General features: G+C 42.2%; 1 protein-coding gene across 2 annotated transcripts in view; it reads left to right on the forward strand.

Annotated features, from left to right (window-relative positions):
- The window catches only part of LOC139793383 (neural-cadherin-like), a 54,009-nt gene that overhangs the window by 16,261 nt on the left and 19,088 nt on the right, over positions 1–18,660 (forward strand). For both annotated transcript variants that reach the window (XM_071737971.1, XM_071737972.1), the window contains exons 3-16: positions 348–573; positions 1,838–2,042; positions 2,430–2,541; positions 5,353–5,602; positions 6,525–6,667; positions 6,943–7,115; positions 7,463–7,631; positions 9,072–9,242; positions 12,232–12,404; positions 12,530–12,697; positions 13,616–13,865; positions 16,465–16,592; positions 17,782–17,968; positions 18,121–18,264. In XM_071737971.1, the coding sequence (XP_071594072.1) occupies positions 348–573; positions 1,838–2,042; positions 2,430–2,541; positions 5,353–5,602; positions 6,525–6,667; positions 6,943–7,115; positions 7,463–7,631; positions 9,072–9,242; positions 12,232–12,404; positions 12,530–12,697; positions 13,616–13,865; positions 16,465–16,592; positions 17,782–17,968; positions 18,121–18,264 (2,499 nt within the window). The remainder of the gene's footprint in view (positions 1–347; positions 574–1,837; positions 2,043–2,429; positions 2,542–5,352; positions 5,603–6,524; positions 6,668–6,942; positions 7,116–7,462; positions 7,632–9,071; positions 9,243–12,231; positions 12,405–12,529; positions 12,698–13,615; positions 13,866–16,464; positions 16,593–17,781; positions 17,969–18,120; positions 18,265–18,660) is intronic.

Genomic DNA, 18,660 nt, shown 5'->3' on the forward strand with positions numbered 1-18,660 from the left:
GGGGTAAAGATTCAGCAGGTGCAGTAAGTAGAAGCCAGAGGTGCCTCAAATAAAACAGTTTTATGGATGGGAATTTTTCTTTCTGTGACCTTCTTTGCTTTACTTCTACTTTGGCATCAATTGCAGCCTTGCCATTAGCTTAAGGCTCTATTTCTTGCCTGTTCTCTTCTACACTGCACCAGTCAACAGAACATGGAGAGAGTGAAAAGTAAGGTGCACAAATGGAGAGGAAGTGCATGCAAGGACATAGGCAGATGATTTGAGGATAGCTTACCTTAAAATAGTGAAGATGTGAATACTCTTGCTGTGGGGCATTTTTCAGACCAGCTTTGTGCATGTGTTGATAGGTGGGGAAGAGCGATTCCAAGTAGAGAAGGATACTGGCATTATCATGACTACTGGCTTGCCTTTGACATGGAACAAGGAATATGTGGTTACTGTGGAAGCTACTGATGAGCATGGCAACAAAAGCCCCTACGCCTCCATTTCCATCCTGGCAGGCTCCCGACCTCCACAGTTCACTAACATGTCCTACAGTGTGTTTGTTCCTGAAAATACTCCAGCAGGAGAAAAGTAAGTCTGAAGCTGCAGTCTGAGAGCAGCTTCACAGAGCACAATATAGTGAGAATTTTTTGTTGTAGTTCTCAAGGCAATGTATATGTGTTTGCCTATGACACTTTAAAGATTGTGTTGTGTTTTCTAAAAGAAACAATTCCTTTTCCTGTTTGAGAGTCTCCAGTGTTGCACATGGTGTAATCTGGGATGCTGCAATTCTGTGGGAATTATTATTTTAGAGCTCTTGGGATCTTATTGCATAGCATCATGAATTCAAACAGCCAAGTTCCTGGCTATGCATCTTCTGGAGCACTTCAGATATAAATGAGTGCTTGAAAAATACTGTCTCAATTAACCAGATTTTGAGTTGTATGTATCCTGCTTGACCTGTATTTACATTTTTAGAAAGGCAAGTCATTGCCAGACTCTTGAGATAACAATGCCCATGTGAAGTGCAAATAGATACAGCTAAGTCTCCCAGGGGCTCTGCTTCTTTCTTTTTCTCAGCCAACTGGAGAGATGCTGCTGAGAGAGCTCTTGTTTTATTCTCACTCTTCAGCTGTCTGAGGGCTTTTGTGGCACCAAGTAGCAGCTGGAGCAGGGCCATAGGAGGGGAGTAGGAAGGAGCCTCAAGCTGATGGAGTTGGAAAAATTGCTGGAAATTTGCCACCTACTCCTTAACAGAGAATGAATGAGGAAAATTTGTCTCCTTCTATGAAACTTTCACTGAAATGGGCTTCAAGTGTATGGGCATGCTGGTCAGAGACTGCTGTGGTGAGGTGAAGCTTCAAAGCATAAGTCATGGTAGGGAGGCAAACATTCATTTAATGTCCTGACAAGGAGGACAGCAAAATCTGGAAAGGCACTTGTGTTCTTGGGTTTCACATCCATCTCTGAACCAGTTCCTTTTCTGAATATACATCTTCAAAGAAAGTCATTCTAGGAGCTCAGTTACCTCTGTAACTGAAGCTAAACCAGTAACTGCTGTCAAGTATTTGGAAGGGTAGAAAATGAAAGAAAAAGATGTTTTCATGTTAGTAGGAAGTAGAAATGGAAGTTGAAATGGGTTGTTATCCCAGCCCTCCTATGTCAGGGCTCAGTTGGGTGAGAAAAGAGAGGGTTGGTGGGCTCCCTGTAGCACAGGGATCTCTAATCTGACACAAAGCTGAGCCAAGCAGTGACAGAGAGTGAGCAACTCACCTTTCATATTCCTCTTCAGGTGCTCAGGAGACAGCTTTTGTTGTTGTCTTGAAGCAAAAAGTTATTCTCTCATTCTTTACAGAGTAGCAGTTGTTGAGGCTGTTTCTTTCCAGAGCCAGCCTCTTTCATACACTCTGCTGACAAACCCCAGTGGGCTCTTCAGGGTGAGGCAGGAGACTGGAGAGCTCAGCTTGACCCACCCTGTGGACTACGAGAGTGAGCACCACCTCTATCACCTCTTACTGAAAGCCATGGAAGTTGAGAGCACTCTTAGCAGCGTGACTGAGGTACGTGGGTCATTCCACTCCCTACCCACTGTCTCTGCAACCTTTGTTACCTCATTAGTGGGACCAGTTGCACACAAGGATGAAGATGCTTGGGAGGGAGTAGGCCTTATGGTGCAGGCAGAAGGCTGGGCTCTGCTCTAGATTCAGATCTAGGCTCTGCAAAATACTTCTTGTAATTTCTTTTAGGTTTTGCTTCCCATCTGCTTGGAGCTGAAGGAGATATTACTTATCTGTGTTAATGTAGTGTGAGGAAAAGCTTTAGCATCAGAGATGTAAGGTTTGGACAGCAGCGAAAGCAGTGACTGCCCAGGCAGTGAACAGAACAAGGTGCCTGATTTCTTAAGTATAGAAACTAAAATCCCCTCTCAGCATGTCCTTTTGTCTCAGGTCATCGTCCATATCACTGATGAAAACGACTGTTCTCCCGAATTCCAGCACTCCATTTACAGCAGAGACAACATTCCTGAAACCATTCCTGTCGGCACATCTCTACTGCAAGGTGAGGACCACCCTGGTGCCTTTTGTTCCAGTCCTGCTGTGGACATGCCAGTTTGTGTTACATGTTCACATTTGCAGTGTAAGGAAGCACCAGTTCTTCCATGGAGAGCACTGCAGGTAGTAAGATGTGGATGGTGTCTTTCCTGGAGAGCCATAGGCAGCTGGGTAACAGGAATAGGGGCTGGGACCTCAGAGAGGTTATGAACTGTGTGAGAAGTGGCTGAGTGCCAAAGCAAAATTTGGTGGATAATTTACATGTCTAAAATGTGTCTTTTCAAGACAACAATGTAGATTTCCTGAATTTGAAGCTGAACACTTGCAGGACACAATCATGATAAGAAGCTTAGCTTCCCTTGAGCTGCCACATGCTTATAAAAAGGATGATTTCTCTAAACATGTAGCAGGAGAGTTCAGAGCTTGCTGTAGCTCGTTTTTTTTTGTATAATGACTTTTGGAAATAAATAAGTTGATTGGAACGACTAACTCCTAACGTTCCTAAGCATGTGATTTTCCTTAAAGAAATGAATGCTATTCTCTCCAGCAGATTTGTGTAAAGCTGATCAAAAGTTACCCATACACCCCATGTCCAAAGCAAGCAGAACGGCAAAGCAATTGAATCCTGTTTGGTAGTCATGCCACACCGGCTACATTTGAAGAAAAAAAAACACCTCAGAAAAGAAAATATGAGGTCAAGTATAGTGAGAATCAGTGAAAATGGATGGGTGAATGCTCACTTGGTGATGAAGGTCTGAGCAGCATAGGTAGTGGCTGTGAGGAAAAAATACGTGCAGTTACTTGTACCCTGTGCTGGATGAGTGCTGGGCCACCAGCCCTGACTGCCAAAGCAAGTATCATCTCAAGAAAAAAAAAGAAACAAAAAAACAGCTCTTACCCTAGGTGGAATGCTGTGACCTCAGGATGTCCCACAAACAAATATCAATGCAAATTAAATGCAAATTCAAGACAGCCTTTGCTGTTCTGTTGCTGACTGGGTGACTATCTATGGCACAGAAAAAGATAGCTTGACACATGCCATTTGTTAAAACTGTGGATGGTGTAAATGTGGGTTTTAGCTGTCAATCATTTTTATTTTAGCATACTCGAAGTCTGACTTGCCTCACATTTGTAGGGCTGATGCTACATTAGCTGTGTCAGTCTGGGTACCTCAGCCATTATGGGGAGATTTATGCTCACTGCATGTGCTTTAAGATGTCTGGATGCAAACAAGCTGTGATCTGCAAAGCGAGGAGGGATGCTCTCAGCAGGGGCTGGTGTCTTCCTACAGCTGCACCACTGTGCTGGCAGAGCAAGGCTTAGAGCTGTGCTTGACAACTTTGTGCTAACACAGTAGGCTTTGAGCTGGAGTCAGCTTGCACTAAACCAGCTTAGAGCATGGGTAGAGCTCGCATAGACCTGTTTGTGGTTGCTATGTGATCCTCAAATAATAATCTTTGCTATGCAAGAACAGTTTGCAGGATGGAATGAAATCAAAAGGGAATGGAATTCCCACTTGCTATTGGGAAGGTACGTTTTTGTCATGTACTAGTAGTATGTGTCACATTCTCTCTTTGCCAGAAAACATCTGGGGGAAAAAACCCTATGATTGCTGAGCACATAAAGTTTTGTTTTCTCTTGTGATGGTTACAGTGTGTCACCAATGACTCTGTAGATTAAACTAGAAGGCTTCAAATATTTTTATTACTTCCTGCGTGTCTTTCTAAAACGAGTACTTAACCACTAATTTTAAGTCACTTTCATTTCAGTACAGCAAGAGTGACTAACTCTAAAACCCTTGCTTTTGTAGTCTGTAATACACCCAAACATTTATTCACAGCAGGATTTGAAGAGATGTTAAACAAAATGCTACAGCTACCCTAAATGTCCTTGTAAACCCAAATGAGCAGGCAGAGGTAACTGAGTTTTTTTCAGCTGAACTTTCCACAGATCTTTCTCTTCCGGTTTGAGGGGAATAGACCCCTTTTAGTTAATGTTCTAATACTGATGGGTCCTTGTTTCTTCATCTCATTTTTGGATGACACTGCAGCTGCCTGCCAGGGTGTCCACACCCTGCAATCACTGCTTCACTTCCAAAAGTCTGTGTGCTAAATGGCTGCAGCTATATCCTTCTGGTAGAATAAGGAGTTTGTTTAAGACCAGTGTGGGTATTAGTGGAAGCCTCATTGTTTGGCTAGAAAAATGACAGGGTAATTAAAGAGGTGAGCTACTGCTCTTTAAAATCACTTTTGATACTGTGTTGTGAGCTCTAGGTTTTTATTCTGCTGATTTGCTACTTCTGAGCAGATGGGACACCCCAGGTACTGAATAAACACTTGCTGGGGAGGAATGTTTAATCACTCTTTGTACCTTGAAGCACCAGTTAATTATAAAGTACTTTAGCTATAACATAGCTGGGAGCTAATTAAATTTGAACAGCATCCCTGGAGACAGTGAGGACACAGTTTATGACTGATAATGTTCTACCGACATGCATATTGATTGTGTGGTAATTACCAGTGTTGACTGCTATTTGTTCAAAACATGTTGTGTCTTACTGGGATCACGGCTCTCTTGCAAACTCGCCTTGGTGCAGGGAGCCTGGGCTGGAGCAGGAGGAAGAGTTGTTTTGCTTTTTCACTCCCAGCCTCCTGCTGAGTTCCCAGATTCTTACCACAAAAATAAGGCTTTTATGGATAAAGCAGATTTGGATGACGTCTGTTCTCAAATAAAAGTATCTGAAGTTTACTTGGTAGTAAATAGCATAACCAAACCTCTTCTGCAGCGTGACCGTTCTGTTAAATGTGTGCTCTGATAGTGCTTGCAACAGACTGCGACTCTGGCTCCAACTCTGAGATTGCTTACTTCATCCAGAGCACTGATTTTTCCATCACACATCACGGGGTCATCAATTCTAACCAGAGGCTGAACTTTGAGCGAGCAAACCATATGTATGAGTTTGTGGTGATAGCTGTCGATAAAGGCCACCCCCCTCGGACAGGGACGGCGTCCGTGCGCATTCGAATGGCCAACGTGAATGACGAGGCTCCCATCTTCTCCCAGTCCATGTAAGCCAGCTTGGACACCTGCTTTGGTTCTCACTGATCCTCCTCATATATGTACCCTTGGCTAAGTTGGTGACTTCTTGTTTTGTGCAGCTAAAAGAGTTGGGGAAATTGAGGGGCAATTTGAATGAACTTTGTAGAAGTCGGCCCTTCATTTCTAGATCATATCCAAAAAATACACCAGTTGTGATCCTAGAGTTTTGACTTCATAGCACAAGACTTTTAAATGGAGAGAACACAATGCATAAAAGACCTAACCATATAGGGAATCATTCTGACTGTGTTGACTTCTAGTTCTCAAAGGGATTGCCCATATACATATGGATGGCAAATGAAGATGGTAGGTAGCAAACACTAAAACTTAATTTTACCATCAGCAGATTCTGTTGCAAGTTTTGCCTTTATAAGGCCCTGTTTGTTCAAAACGCCTGATTTCTTTTCATAAACTAATTAATTATTATTTTTTATTATAAGTTTAAAGTATGGACAGGTTTTAAATAGAAAGCATAAATACATATATTTACAAAATTAAATACTGTGTTACATTTGTCTTTATAGTATCTGGTGCTTTTCATTAGTAGATAGGGGCAACTGCGTGACAAATCCTGTTCCTTTTTTTGCATCTTTAGGATTGAGAAATGTGATCCTGGTTTGCAGTGCAATTTAGTACAGTGCATATTGATATCTTCCAGAGGGTCCTTGGAAATTATGTATGGCAAAATGCAGGACTACAATCCTGAAACACTTACCTATGCTGAACAAAGTTGCTTGAACTCCCATCTTAAACTGGTTAAAGACTGCATGATTGCATGCCTGAAGCTTGAAGAAAATTACATTCATAATGCCTTTGTAGTCCTTGGCTGATCACATGGTGATGGTTATTTTGGTGCTGAATGTGCTGCCATTGCTCCCCTGTGTCCAACAGTTACAGAACTTTCCTTTCGGAAGATGCTGGTCCCAACACCTTAGTGGCTACTGTTCGGGCAAAGGACCCTGATGGAGATGGGGTGCAATACCTAATTACAGGAGGCAATGAGGAGGGCAACTTTGAACTGGATAGTCAGAAAGGTAAGGAAAGAGGGCTTAGAATACAATTATTTATCTATGAGAAAATACTTGCTATGAGAATTAGCTCTTTGATATCATGATGACCTTTCTCTAAATATTAACAAAAACTTGTAATCCTGGTTCAAGGACTGTGTGGTCTAAGATGACCAGTTCATTTGTGTTGCAACCAAAATCCAAACTGAACCAAAAACACAGCAGCTGAGCGATGTGATGCTCACTTGATTTTGTTTGCTTACACAATAAACTAAAATGGCACTTTCTGCTTCCAAATTTAGGTATCATTAAACTCCGCAAAACCCCCCCGCCCAACCTGAAAGGGCCACAATACACACTGAACATCACTGCTATAGATGACAATGCCTCAGGGGGACCCACTCCTCTCAGAAGTTTTGCTGAGGTTATTGTGGGAGTTAATGACATTAATAACAACAAGCCTGTCTTCAGAGAGGTAAGGTGTCTGTCTTGCTGCTGACACTCTTTTCCCATCCATAACTGGGGTTATAGAATCTCCTTGGCTACTGGTGGTCACTGGTGGGTCAGCAGGACTGTGTTTGCAGAGCAGAATGAATCTGTGAGTGAATATACATCCAGCTTTCTTCATACTTAAAGACCAAAATCTCATTTTTTCTCTTTTTTATCCCCTCCTCTCCTTTAAAGCTTGAGTTCTTTGTGAGTAGAAGTGATTTTCTTCCGATTTCTTCTCAGACGTGCTGGAAAAAAATATTGATACTGTGCAGCAAATTCATGTAATGTTCTGTGTAATATATAGGGTTGGATGTTTGGGTGTATTTTTAGTGCGCTTACTACAGTGACAGCACCTGGGTTCTGGAGAATCAGCCTCCAGGCACGTACGTGCTACAGGTAGCAGCCTACGATGCAGACCTTGGTGTTAATGGAGAGGTGAAGTATGGGCTCATGCACCGAGATGGAGCTTCCCTTGGCTTCAGCATTGACCCCAGCACAGGTCAGTAGCTTTCAGGTTACTGAGATAAAATGAAAATGGCTTTGTGCTGTAATGAGAATGCCACTGGTGTGAGTGTGTCACCCTCACACAGTGAGGGTAACAAACTACTGGAACAGGCTGCCCAGAGATACTGTGGAGTCCCCTTCTCTGGAGATACTCAAAACACACCTGGATGCAGTCCTGTGCTCTAGGTGATCCCCCTCTAGTGGGAGAGTTGTACTGGATGCTCCCTAGAGGTCCCTTCCAACTCTGACAATTCTGTGATTCTGTGTCTGAGAGGGCTCATGACTTAACAGTGTAACTGCTGGGTTAGCAATTACAACTTGTAGAATAAACACAGTTAAAAGGTTTTGGTATACAGACAACCATGCACATAAATTACGATGATAGTGATTTAAGTCACAAATTAAGTAGGAAAATAAACTCCAGTTCAATAGGAAGACAAAAAGCTATTCTGTATCATTTATCTTCCTATTGGGTCAAATGTAGCTATAAAAATGCAGAGCAAAAAGTATGACTCTAACAGCTTGAATTTGTTCTTGCCTTCAGTGTGTCCTGACAGTTCTTTAAAACATTTATTTCTCCTCTCATGCCCAAATAGGGGATCCAGAGCTGTGTGTGTAGAATCAAAACCCTCCTAACAGAACTAGGCAGTGACAGACAGTTTTGATGCATTTCAGGTGAAGGAGTTATAAACGCTGTGGGTGTTTCTACAGTCAAAACAGTAAGATTTGATATGTGTGCCCAGGACTATGCAGGAGACTGGGAGGGCTGACAACAGAGCAGCAGAATCGTGGTCCCTAACATAGTAGGCACACAGGTCCTGAGAAGGCCAGTTTGTAAGTTTCCCAACCAGAAGAAAATATCTGAGACATGAAGAATCTCGCTTAGTAGAGAGGAAAAGCTGAATATGGGGAGAAAATAGTTTGACTTATTAACTGATCCATGTGATTCTACCCTATTTTAACCAGTTCAATGTAGCAGCTTCTGGCTCCTGTAGTAGAAATTACTTGGGTCACGTCACTTGTGCCTTCTGTGGTGTGACCCAGAGTAATAATGACCTGTCTTTGAAATATTTAGTAATTTGGACTATCATGGCAGCAAACCTAGGAGTGGCCTCTTGATGAGGAAGAGAAAGTCCTTCTGTGTTCCCTGAGAAGGAAGATAACAAGGTATTAAGACTGAAGCTCCTTGTATTGTGGCAACAGGGGGGAAAGCTGTTGACTGCTGGCAGCATGTGACATTTGAGAAGAGTAGAGACAGGGGAATTTGACTTGGTCTTGTCCAAGACAGGCATTGCAAGGCTGGTGTGGATGAAGCTTGATGGCTGGTGCTGTGTGTGGTCAGAGCTTCCTCTTGCACAGGAGATGTGCACGTTCCTTTGTGCAAATTCAGTCCCAGGGCTGTGACCCGCAGAACAGGAGGTGTCTGTGTTCCCAGGAGTCATCACAACCACACAGAGTTTTGACCGTGAGAAGCAGAGGGAGTACACACTGTCTGTCACTGCTACTGACCAGGCTCAGGAACCGCTGATCGGCGTCTGCCAGGTCACCGTCCTTGTTGCTGACATCAACGACAACGACCCCAAGTTTGAGAACAGTCGCTATCAGTGTGAGTGTTTCTTCACTGCCTGTCCCAGTACCTCAACATGAACCTGTTGAGCAGTTCCTTATAGCATTTTTTTAGCTGACCAGTCTTCCTTTGCTGTCAATTAAGCCAGTTACTTCTTAGTGGAAATGTGCAGAGTTGATTGTTGTCCTCTTTATTCGTTGTACCACTCTTGGAAACATTGGCAGTCTTCACTCCCACAGATCAGGCAGATATGATCTCTTCCCTTTGCCTAGTTTTTTTGCACACTGAATTTCGATTCAATGTCCCAAAACACAACACGACATGAGAAGTCATCATCCCTGACTAGAAGAGCAATTATCAGCTGTGTCTCTTTGACACAGCACCTCTGTTTCAATAGGCTGCAGTGGTATTTATCTCTTGTCAAAGAGCCCAAAATCCTTGGATTCTAGCCTGAGATTGGCTGTGAGCCCTCGTGCCTCCTATGACTGTGCTGCTGAGCTAGCTTTTCCCCTCTGCCTTGGTGCCATTCCTTTTTTCATCCCCACATGACGTGCTTTTCATTAGTCTTTAATTCTACTGAATGCTTCTCCAGTAGAATCCTGCACTTCAGTGCCCTCAAACACTCTACACTTGACAGGTGATGTGTGTACTTCCAAGCTGCTGGACTAGAGCAGCCCTTTTCTTGCATAAATACCACAGCAAGAATGGCAGAAAAAAATGGTTGATGACATGGCATGTGACAACAATGCCATTTTGGGCATGTTCTGCCAGTTCTATGGAAATGTCAAGCAGTGACCAATGACTTATTAAAATCATTATAGCTCATAAAGAACTTATTTTTAGCATTACTGAGGCCAGCATTTTAGCAGAACTCAAAGAGAGTTTGGGTGCTTATATGGCAGGATTTTAGCAAGAAAATATGACTTGCTAGAAAATAGTCTAATAATGTATCTACACTTCACAGTTATGCACAAGGACAGCAAAAAAATTGTGTTGGGCCTTTAGAGTGACATTAGACTAACTCCAGGTGCCAAATTGGTTAAAACGTGCAAATTGGGAATAGTAATTGCTGTGTTCCTACCAGAGGTTTCTGCAAACTTGGCCAAAGTAGTATTGAGTAATCAGTCAGAAGTGGTCTCACTGGAGATAAATATTTTTGAACAGAGCAGAGAAGTTCTTAAGGTAAAGATCTGTGCAAAGATGAACCTTTCTACTCTACCTTCAGATGCTTCCTTCAGGTGAAACTGGCCCAGACTGTTTTATTCAAAAGTAGTAAAGCTGAGATTATATTTGGTAACTATGGTGACTTCAGCGTTTCTGAGAAATGGGCAGATTTTTTTCTTTTTTCATGAACACAGGGAACTAGCAAAGGCAGTTCTTTGGGATAGGGAAACAGCAGATAATAAGGTCACTTTATGCATATCACTTTTCCAGCATCTATACAAAAGTAATCAATGTTTGCACATCACAGAGTTAAAAATAGCTTCTTCTCTAACAAGATCAAATGCTATTTGCCAAAGGTTTCTCTTCTTCCTGGAAACTACTGGTTCTTTATTCTGCTGCACTAGTGTGTTGGTCAGATCCCTGATTTAAGACCTTCATTTTGTAATCTGCCTGCAAAACAGACATTAAAGAAATGGTTAACTCTATGGAGAGGTGGTATAGTAACTGTGAGAGTTATGCCAGCAGCAAGCAGAAATATATGGAATGGGAGAGAATGGCCCTTTTCAAGTAATTTTGTATTTTTTCTTACAATGCAATTTAACAAGATTTGACTATAAAAGCATAAATTTAAACACAAACTCAGGTATTTTACCTTTTTTCTTATTGTTGCATTTAATTTTCATTAATCTATTTTAGTGCCAGTGTACCTCTTCTGAGAGCAGCTTTGGCTGTTACTGACATACCAGGACATGAATCCTAAGCTAATTAAATGTCCTGGGGGACAGGAGAAGCTGATTAAAGCCCGGATTGCTGTTCATGGAGCAAGCAGTGGTGGTAGTTTAAGGTTTTACTGTCACACTTCTGCAATTAAGGAAGAAAAATGGAACTGAGAATGTGGCCCCTCCACTTTATACAAAGTGTGCAAATCTGTTGGAGCCACATACAAGGGAGATCAAAGATATGAAACAGTTCCTGAGAAAGAAGTGATTAACTAGACAGACTGGGTTGTCTAAACCTAACTGCAACAGCCTTCCCAATGCCAGGGCCACTTCAATAATCTGGGTTTGGTGCATGGAAAGGGCTTGAAAACCCTGTCAGGCAAGCACCCGTGGTGGAGGAATTGGGTCTGGATGGCTGAAGATGGAGGAAAGAGCAGGGCCACAGTCAGATAAGAGAAATCTGAAGACTGGTTTGTGGAAAGAGGCAGCCAGCAGGGATGTGATAGCTATCTATAAAATTGTGCCTCACAGAGAGGAGGGGAGTAGGAAATGACTGCTCACAATTTCTCATCATTTTGTTGCCAGAAATCAGGCTTGAGGGAAGACAAAATGAACTACTTTTCTCTGAAGTGGGTACTCAACTGCATGGACTCTTTGCCACTAGATTTTTAGATAACGTTTATAAAGGCTGGTTCAAAGAAGGACTGGTCTGTCTAAGACTACAGACACAAAGACACAGCCTCTAATCTCAGGTGGATTGCTGGAAACAGGTAGTGAAACCTAAGGAAAGGGGCATGTACAAAATGATCATTGTCCTTGCCCAGAGCAGCTTCTCCAAAGCAGTGAGGTGTTGGGGGGATCTTCACTGTGGCCTCCGTCTTGGTGCTTTGTGATCACCCACTGCCTCCCACTGGTGATGCTGCCACCAGCAGCTCATTTAACAGCCCATCATGTCTTGGGAAAGGGGTGGGAACCTAAAAGAGGACTGTAGGCACCCTGTTAGTGACAATACTTTATAACCTGCCTCATTACAGAACCATTTAATCTCCCGTGATTTGGTCCATGAGGTTTTACAGGAGTATTTGTATTACACAGCCTGGTAAATCAGAACAAGACCTGCTGACATTGCCTTTGTCTTTCCAAAGACTTCCTCAGTGAAGATACTCCAGTGGGGACAAGTTTCCTCCGTGTTGCTGCTCATGACAATGACCAAGGTGTGAATGCTGCCATCACATACTCAATGTTAGAGCATCAGCTGGATTACTTCCAGATAAACCCCAGCACGGGCTGGGTGTATGTGAACCGCCTGCTACCCCAGGTAATGTGACTCTGCTTGGAAGAAAGCAACTTCCAGTGGCTCAGATCCATTGCAGAGGGTTAATTGCAGTCTCTTGATTTGTACAAAATGGTTTGCAAGTATCCTGGATCTTCTTTGCTTGGTAGGCAACGCGCATTACCCGCTATATTGTAGCGACTGATGGAGGGAACAGGAGCAGCACTGTGGAGCTGGCTGTGACTGTCACTAATGCTCTCAGCCAGCCACCCCAGTGGGAGCAGAACAGATACTGGGTAACCATCCCTGAAAACACAGTTCGTGACACCAAGATAGTGGTATGTTAAAAGTGTAATTACTTCCCTCCCTCTTCTTTTCATTTTATCTTCTTCCTCTGTTGTGCTCTGTCTCTGTGGTACGGATGCCCACTCTGCAACCCTATTGTGTTGTGCTGTTTCCTTATCAGCCTTCACACCTGAGTACCCACTAGTGTTTGTCAGGAGTGCCTGCTGTGGAATAGGCTGGCATTTCAGCTGGCAGCAGTTTTCCCAGGACTTCTTACACCATCAGCCTTCAGGGTGTGCTCCTGCAGGCAGCAGCTTTGACTGAGAAGCAAATCCTGTGCCCTGCCTGCATGGGAATTCTTTGAGTGCTCCCACCAAGGGACCAGCTCCCTCACACCTCCATCCTCAGTGGACTGTGCTTCCTGCCTGCATCTTTCCTACAGCTTTTTTCAGTTTAACTCTACAGCATGGACTAGCTGTAGTTTGCTTTGGAGTTCTTTTAACCCAAACCAGCTTCTTTTTAACCTTTTAAAGATAGGCTCATCTGTAAATTGCCAGGTAATTCCTGCCTTCCTCCTCCTGCCAGTAATATTGCACTTGCAAACAAATTGGGTTTTGTCTGTATCTTGCCTGGTAAAATGTACAGCTGAATGGAGAACTGGTTTCCTTTTGGATGGCTTTTGTTTTGGAAGGAGGAGAGAGGAGGGGTTTCCTTTAGCCTGTGATGCAATTCTAGCTTGGCACGTTTGCAGGAAGGTAAATTGACTGCTGTTTAAAGACCTGCAACAAACCTAAATGTTGTAAAATGAGAATCATCTGTGTAAACTGCTGGCCTTCTGCTATCCAAATCATATAGGCATGTATGTTGTTGAAGAATATATATGCGTCTATGTTCTTGCCATCAAGCTGAATATTTAACACTTGCAGCCTCGTGCTTCATGAACATTATGTGGTGGCTCTTTTCTTCTTCAGTCCATCAAAGCCACATCCCCCCTTGGTGATCCCAGGGTTACATATAATCTGGAGGAGGGTCAAGTTCCAGAGACTAACATGCCAGTTCATTTCTACCTGAGGCCAAACAGAGCAGATGGATCTGCTTCTCTGCTCGTCGCTGAACCACTTGACTTTGAGACAACAAAGTTTTTCACCCTGACAGTCCGAGCACAAAACGTAGCAATGACACCTTTAGCTTCCTTTACCACTGTTTGTGTGAACATAACAGGTAAGCTCGTTCAAAACAATAGTTGTGATATTTTTAGTACTTGTGAATTAAGGTACCATCCATGAAATGTCAAGTCGCCTAAGAATGCTTTCTATGTTTTTTGTACTTCCTTTGTAAAAGGAAGCTGTGCCATCATTAAAAGGGCATGTTTGATACAATCTTTAAGTGCATCCATAAAATCTGAAAATGTCATCATGCAAAAATGGGCTGTATGAATGCTTATGCAACACTAGTGCCTGCTAGTGTAATTGTGAAGATTTTCTTTTGATAGGGGGAAAAATCTAGTAAATGTCCCCAAACTATTGAAAGGAGACAAGTATTATTAGAAATCTTCTGTGCTATCGAAAGAGAACCAGTTCAGATAAACATCAAATAGAAGCTAAATCTATTTATGGATTGTTGTTACATTCAGAATTTTCTGTTCAACACTGAGTTTAAAACTAGAAATGAAAATTCAAGGGTCCTGACAATAGGTACAGTTTTCAAATACTTGATACAGTCTTCCTTATAGTGGTATCATTTTGTAAGGCTCTGCTATATATCCACATAAAACTATAAATCTGATTTTAATTCTTTTTGAAGCATTGGTAGAGTTAATTGTGATTTGTAGTCATTTAGCTGAAAATATGAATAAATAAGGTCTTTAGCAAAAACATGTCTCACCCACCACCATGGAAATGAGAGACCTAGCTGGTACTTTTCATAGAAATCCAACTTCCCTGCATCACTTTATCACAGCATTGTCCTGTCTTCCACAGTCCACCAATGTAAAAACCTTTCAGGTTTGTAGAGCAAGAGTGCTTCATGTCAAGGGCAGAGCCTCATTGTAGATTATGGACCCTGTCCCCCAAAATTTTGCCTATAGTGCAGCTATTGGTGTCAGAATTTGGCAGAAGCTTCATTTTGCTCATAAGCAAAAATCCTGTTTAAATAACTTAGTATTTCATACAAATAAAGGCTTACACACACGTATGCATTATTGAGATAAAAAAGCAAGTTAAACACCTTCAAAAGAGAAATAACAATCAGATGGTTTACTAGGCAGAATTGTCCTTTATTTATGCACTAGTCCACAGAAAAGAAAGCCTTTTGTGGCATCTTATTTTCCTTACTTTGTTCAGTGAATTTGCTGGAACATATCTCTAAGAAGACATACTGTCTTCTATACAATAGAAAAAGAAAGACTGTTAGAAAAAAAAAATTCACAGATGATTATGCAAATAAGAGAGAAAGAAAACGGGGATTTACAGAAGCTCACACAAACAACTAGGAAAAAAAAAGTAATTTAAGACATTGGTTTTGCAAATAGTTGTATGTCAGAATCAATGGAGTCCCGTGGCATTAGTAAAACTAAATGTGTCCTTAAGGGTTTGCAGAATGAGATATTAAGAATTTTGTTTGCTCTTCGTAAAGACAGATGGATCCAAGGAGCTGTCATTACAGCTCCACTGTTTTGGTGCTGTGCCACAACAGAGGAAAATTACTTTCTTAAAATGTGGCTGCTAAACTGTGAAAAGTGCAGTAAGATGTAGGGGACTGTGAAGCATTTCTGAGTGTAATCGTTTTACAGACAAAGAGGAACATTGGCTGGGCAGATGAATGTGATTCTGGAGCAGTTTAAACAGACCCAGATCAATGCTGCCATAGTCTCCCTGCCTGTCCTTTGAGCTTATCTGGTCCTACACATCAGTTTTAGTAAGAAAATGTGTCAGGAACTTGCCCTTTAAAACACTGGACATACCTTTTCCAGTTTAGCTCTCCACAGGGGTCAGGCAAGGATGACAAGCAAGAGCAGCACTGATGTGAGCTTAACATAACGTTTCATGGTGCCTCATCTGACCTGGCTGCAGATGGCTGCTACCAGGGCAGCCCTTCTCTTCTTTCTCCTGCACCATCTCACCATGTTCTTTGTGTTGGATCTGCACAGCTGCAGACCAGGTCAGATCAGCTACTCTCCTTCTCTCGAGAAAGTCAGTCTTCTCTCAGAGCAAAAAAATGAGTGATGTTTACATAGAGCACTTGATCCAGCTTGTGGAAAGGGGGATCCTATGTCCTAGAGCAGGATGACAAGAGTGGGAAGTTCAGCATGCTTCCTTTGGACACCAGCCAGTAGTTAGATGAGGCTAATGTGCAACTGCATCCTAAATAACCATTGAGTCCTACAGCCTCACATAACTGGCTATACTGCCCTACAAAGGGGAGGAAAGTCTGTCTTATACACCTTCCTTGTCAATTCTGTAGACTGCAAAATTCCCATTGCATATTAATCAGCCCTTCAAAAAATGCTGAAATTAACTGCTGCTGTAGATAACCAACTCTTATGGACTGTGGATGAAATGCCTCTTGGTTCTGGCATTCATGGACTTACTATAAGATAATCACTGGTCAAATTATTAGCTAGTATCTTAGCTGAGATTAGGCCACTGTCTTCCAGAAATTGCTTAATGTCTATAAAACACCTTCTGATAACTGCCATGAAAGTGGGAAGACCCAAATCAGGATTACTTCAAGAAAAATTACAGTTATAGGGGAAAAAAAAGACAGTAAAAGAAGTCTTCCAACATTATCTCATCATAATCCTCATTGCTTCCTTTTGCAGATGTCAATGATAATGTTCCATTCTTCACATCTTCTAACTACGAGGTGTCTGTGCCAGAAGGAGCTGATGTTGGCACATCTGTGGTTCAGGTGTTAGCTATGGACTTGGATTCTGGCCTACATGGAGAGGTTTGACCTTACATCCAATTCTTTTCCTCCTAATAGGCAAGTTTTAGTACTGTAATTAGTAAGAGTGCACAGACAGCAGATAACAGGACAATGAGCCACAAACACTTCCTACAGCACTTGTCAAGCATCTCTCTAGCATATGCCAGATGTGCATAATATGGGATTCAGGCAGAGAAGATGCTGTTCATGATCTTGGGATCCAGTGTCATAGCAGCTCATCCTGATCCAGCACTAATAACAAAGCACTTCTTTGTGCTTCTCAGGGTCACTTCCATGACAAGACAAGTGGAGGTGACTGCAGAACATGTTTCCAAACATGTTCCTCTTCAGCTCATTATTTAATTGACCAGCAGTGATGGTGATCAGCTAAATATGGGTATTTAAATATGGTCAATTAAACAACATTTCTTTTCACCATGACTGGTCAAATGGTGAAAGCCAATATTTGACCATCATTGTCATAATGACCTCTACCTATGAAAAAGCAATATTATAAAGGAAACAGCTCATTTTCTTTGCATCTCCCTGAACCTTTTTCAGAATCCTACTAGTGCTTCTGAGAGGTAAGCAGATCTAGTAGAGATCTGCTGTACTGCAGCTTCCATTTTGCAACTTCTGAAGAGCAACTGGTGTGGTAGAACTGCCTGGCAGGGCTCTGGCCATGACTTAGGGAGGTGAAGTGGTGGAAATATATTATTTTGAGAGGAGGAAGCCAGATCTTTGTTAAAGGGAAAAAGTGGGATAACTGTCATCTGTGGAGGTTTTCATTTGTTCAGTATTGTTGAATGGGACCTGAACTCTAAGCCCTATTTTTTATTTTTCTTTTGAGATAAGAAGCACAGTGGGTTGCTAGAAGCTGCAAATGCACTAGGGAAGAATTCAGTACTTTCTCTCTCCTGTTATTCATGGTCTCTCTTAACTGCTTTTGCTGGCCACTGTTGGAGGTTAGATACTGGGCTTGATGGGCTTTGATATGACTGGTACAGCTGTTCTTATGTTTGAGAATTCTAAGTGAGGTTTATTTCAAAAGACTACAAAATATTCTATGCAGATGAACTGTCTTTCCTTAGAGTCCTGCTCCTTTGCTGACAGTCCCAGGAGGCTACTTGGGGAGGGCGAGCTCACAGCACTTGGACATACAAGTGGAAGTTGAAACTGCAGCTTTTCTTAACTACTACTTCGTTTTTAGGTTCACTACTTAATACTGAAAGATGACAGTGAGGATTACAAGTTCTTCACCATTGAGCCTGAGACAGGAATCATTTCTACCCATGCATCCTTTGATAGAGAGAAAAGAGCCTCTTACTTGATTGAAGTTCAGTCCCAGGACTCTTCAGAATCTGCTAGACCTGGTGTCCATGGGCAGCCCAACACAGGTAAAACTAGTAAGGAATTATATATTGGATAAAAGATATCAGAGATTGGATTCCTTAACTTTTCTGGACTTGAGGGGCATGTGAACTGTCTGGAAACACAAGGTATTATATTTCTACAATTTCTGCACGTTCCTCTTGCATCTTCTTCTTAGACACAGCCTATGTAAGGATTTTTGTCAGTGATGTGAATGACAATGCTCCAGCATTTCCTCGGTCAGTTTATGAGGTCAACATAGATGAGGACAGGGATGTTGGAAGTCCTGTTGTGACAGCAACAGCAAATGATGAAGATGAAGGTAAGTAGACCTGCCCTGCATGTCCTTCTCTTTAAGTCATTTAGTATTACTCTGTGTTGTGTGTAGGGCTACGTTCTTCTTGGGCAAACAGATCTCTTCATTCAGGAGATGATTAAGCATTTGTAAAAGTGAGGAGGCAAGTTCTGGACATATGGCAGCACTTTCTTTAATTAGGTGCTCAGCTGTGTGATGCAAAGGTCAAGCTAGCTGGCAGTCTCACAGGGGTAGAATAAAATCACCTGGAGTCATAACCCTGCTGTAACTTCAGAAGACTTAACAGGAAAACTCACTCCTGAGCACCTGCTTCCTTTGTGCTGTCTCCTGTGTTTTCCAGAGCTGCCTGAGAGCCAGTTTTACTTATTATTACTGCAAGAAACCAAACCTGTGTGCTTTTTG

The sequence above is a fragment of the Heliangelus exortis genome, chromosome 2 (assembly GCF_036169615.1).
Source record: "Heliangelus exortis chromosome 2, bHelExo1.hap1, whole genome shotgun sequence".
Taxonomy (NCBI): Eukaryota; Metazoa; Chordata; class Aves; order Apodiformes; family Trochilidae; genus Heliangelus; species Heliangelus exortis.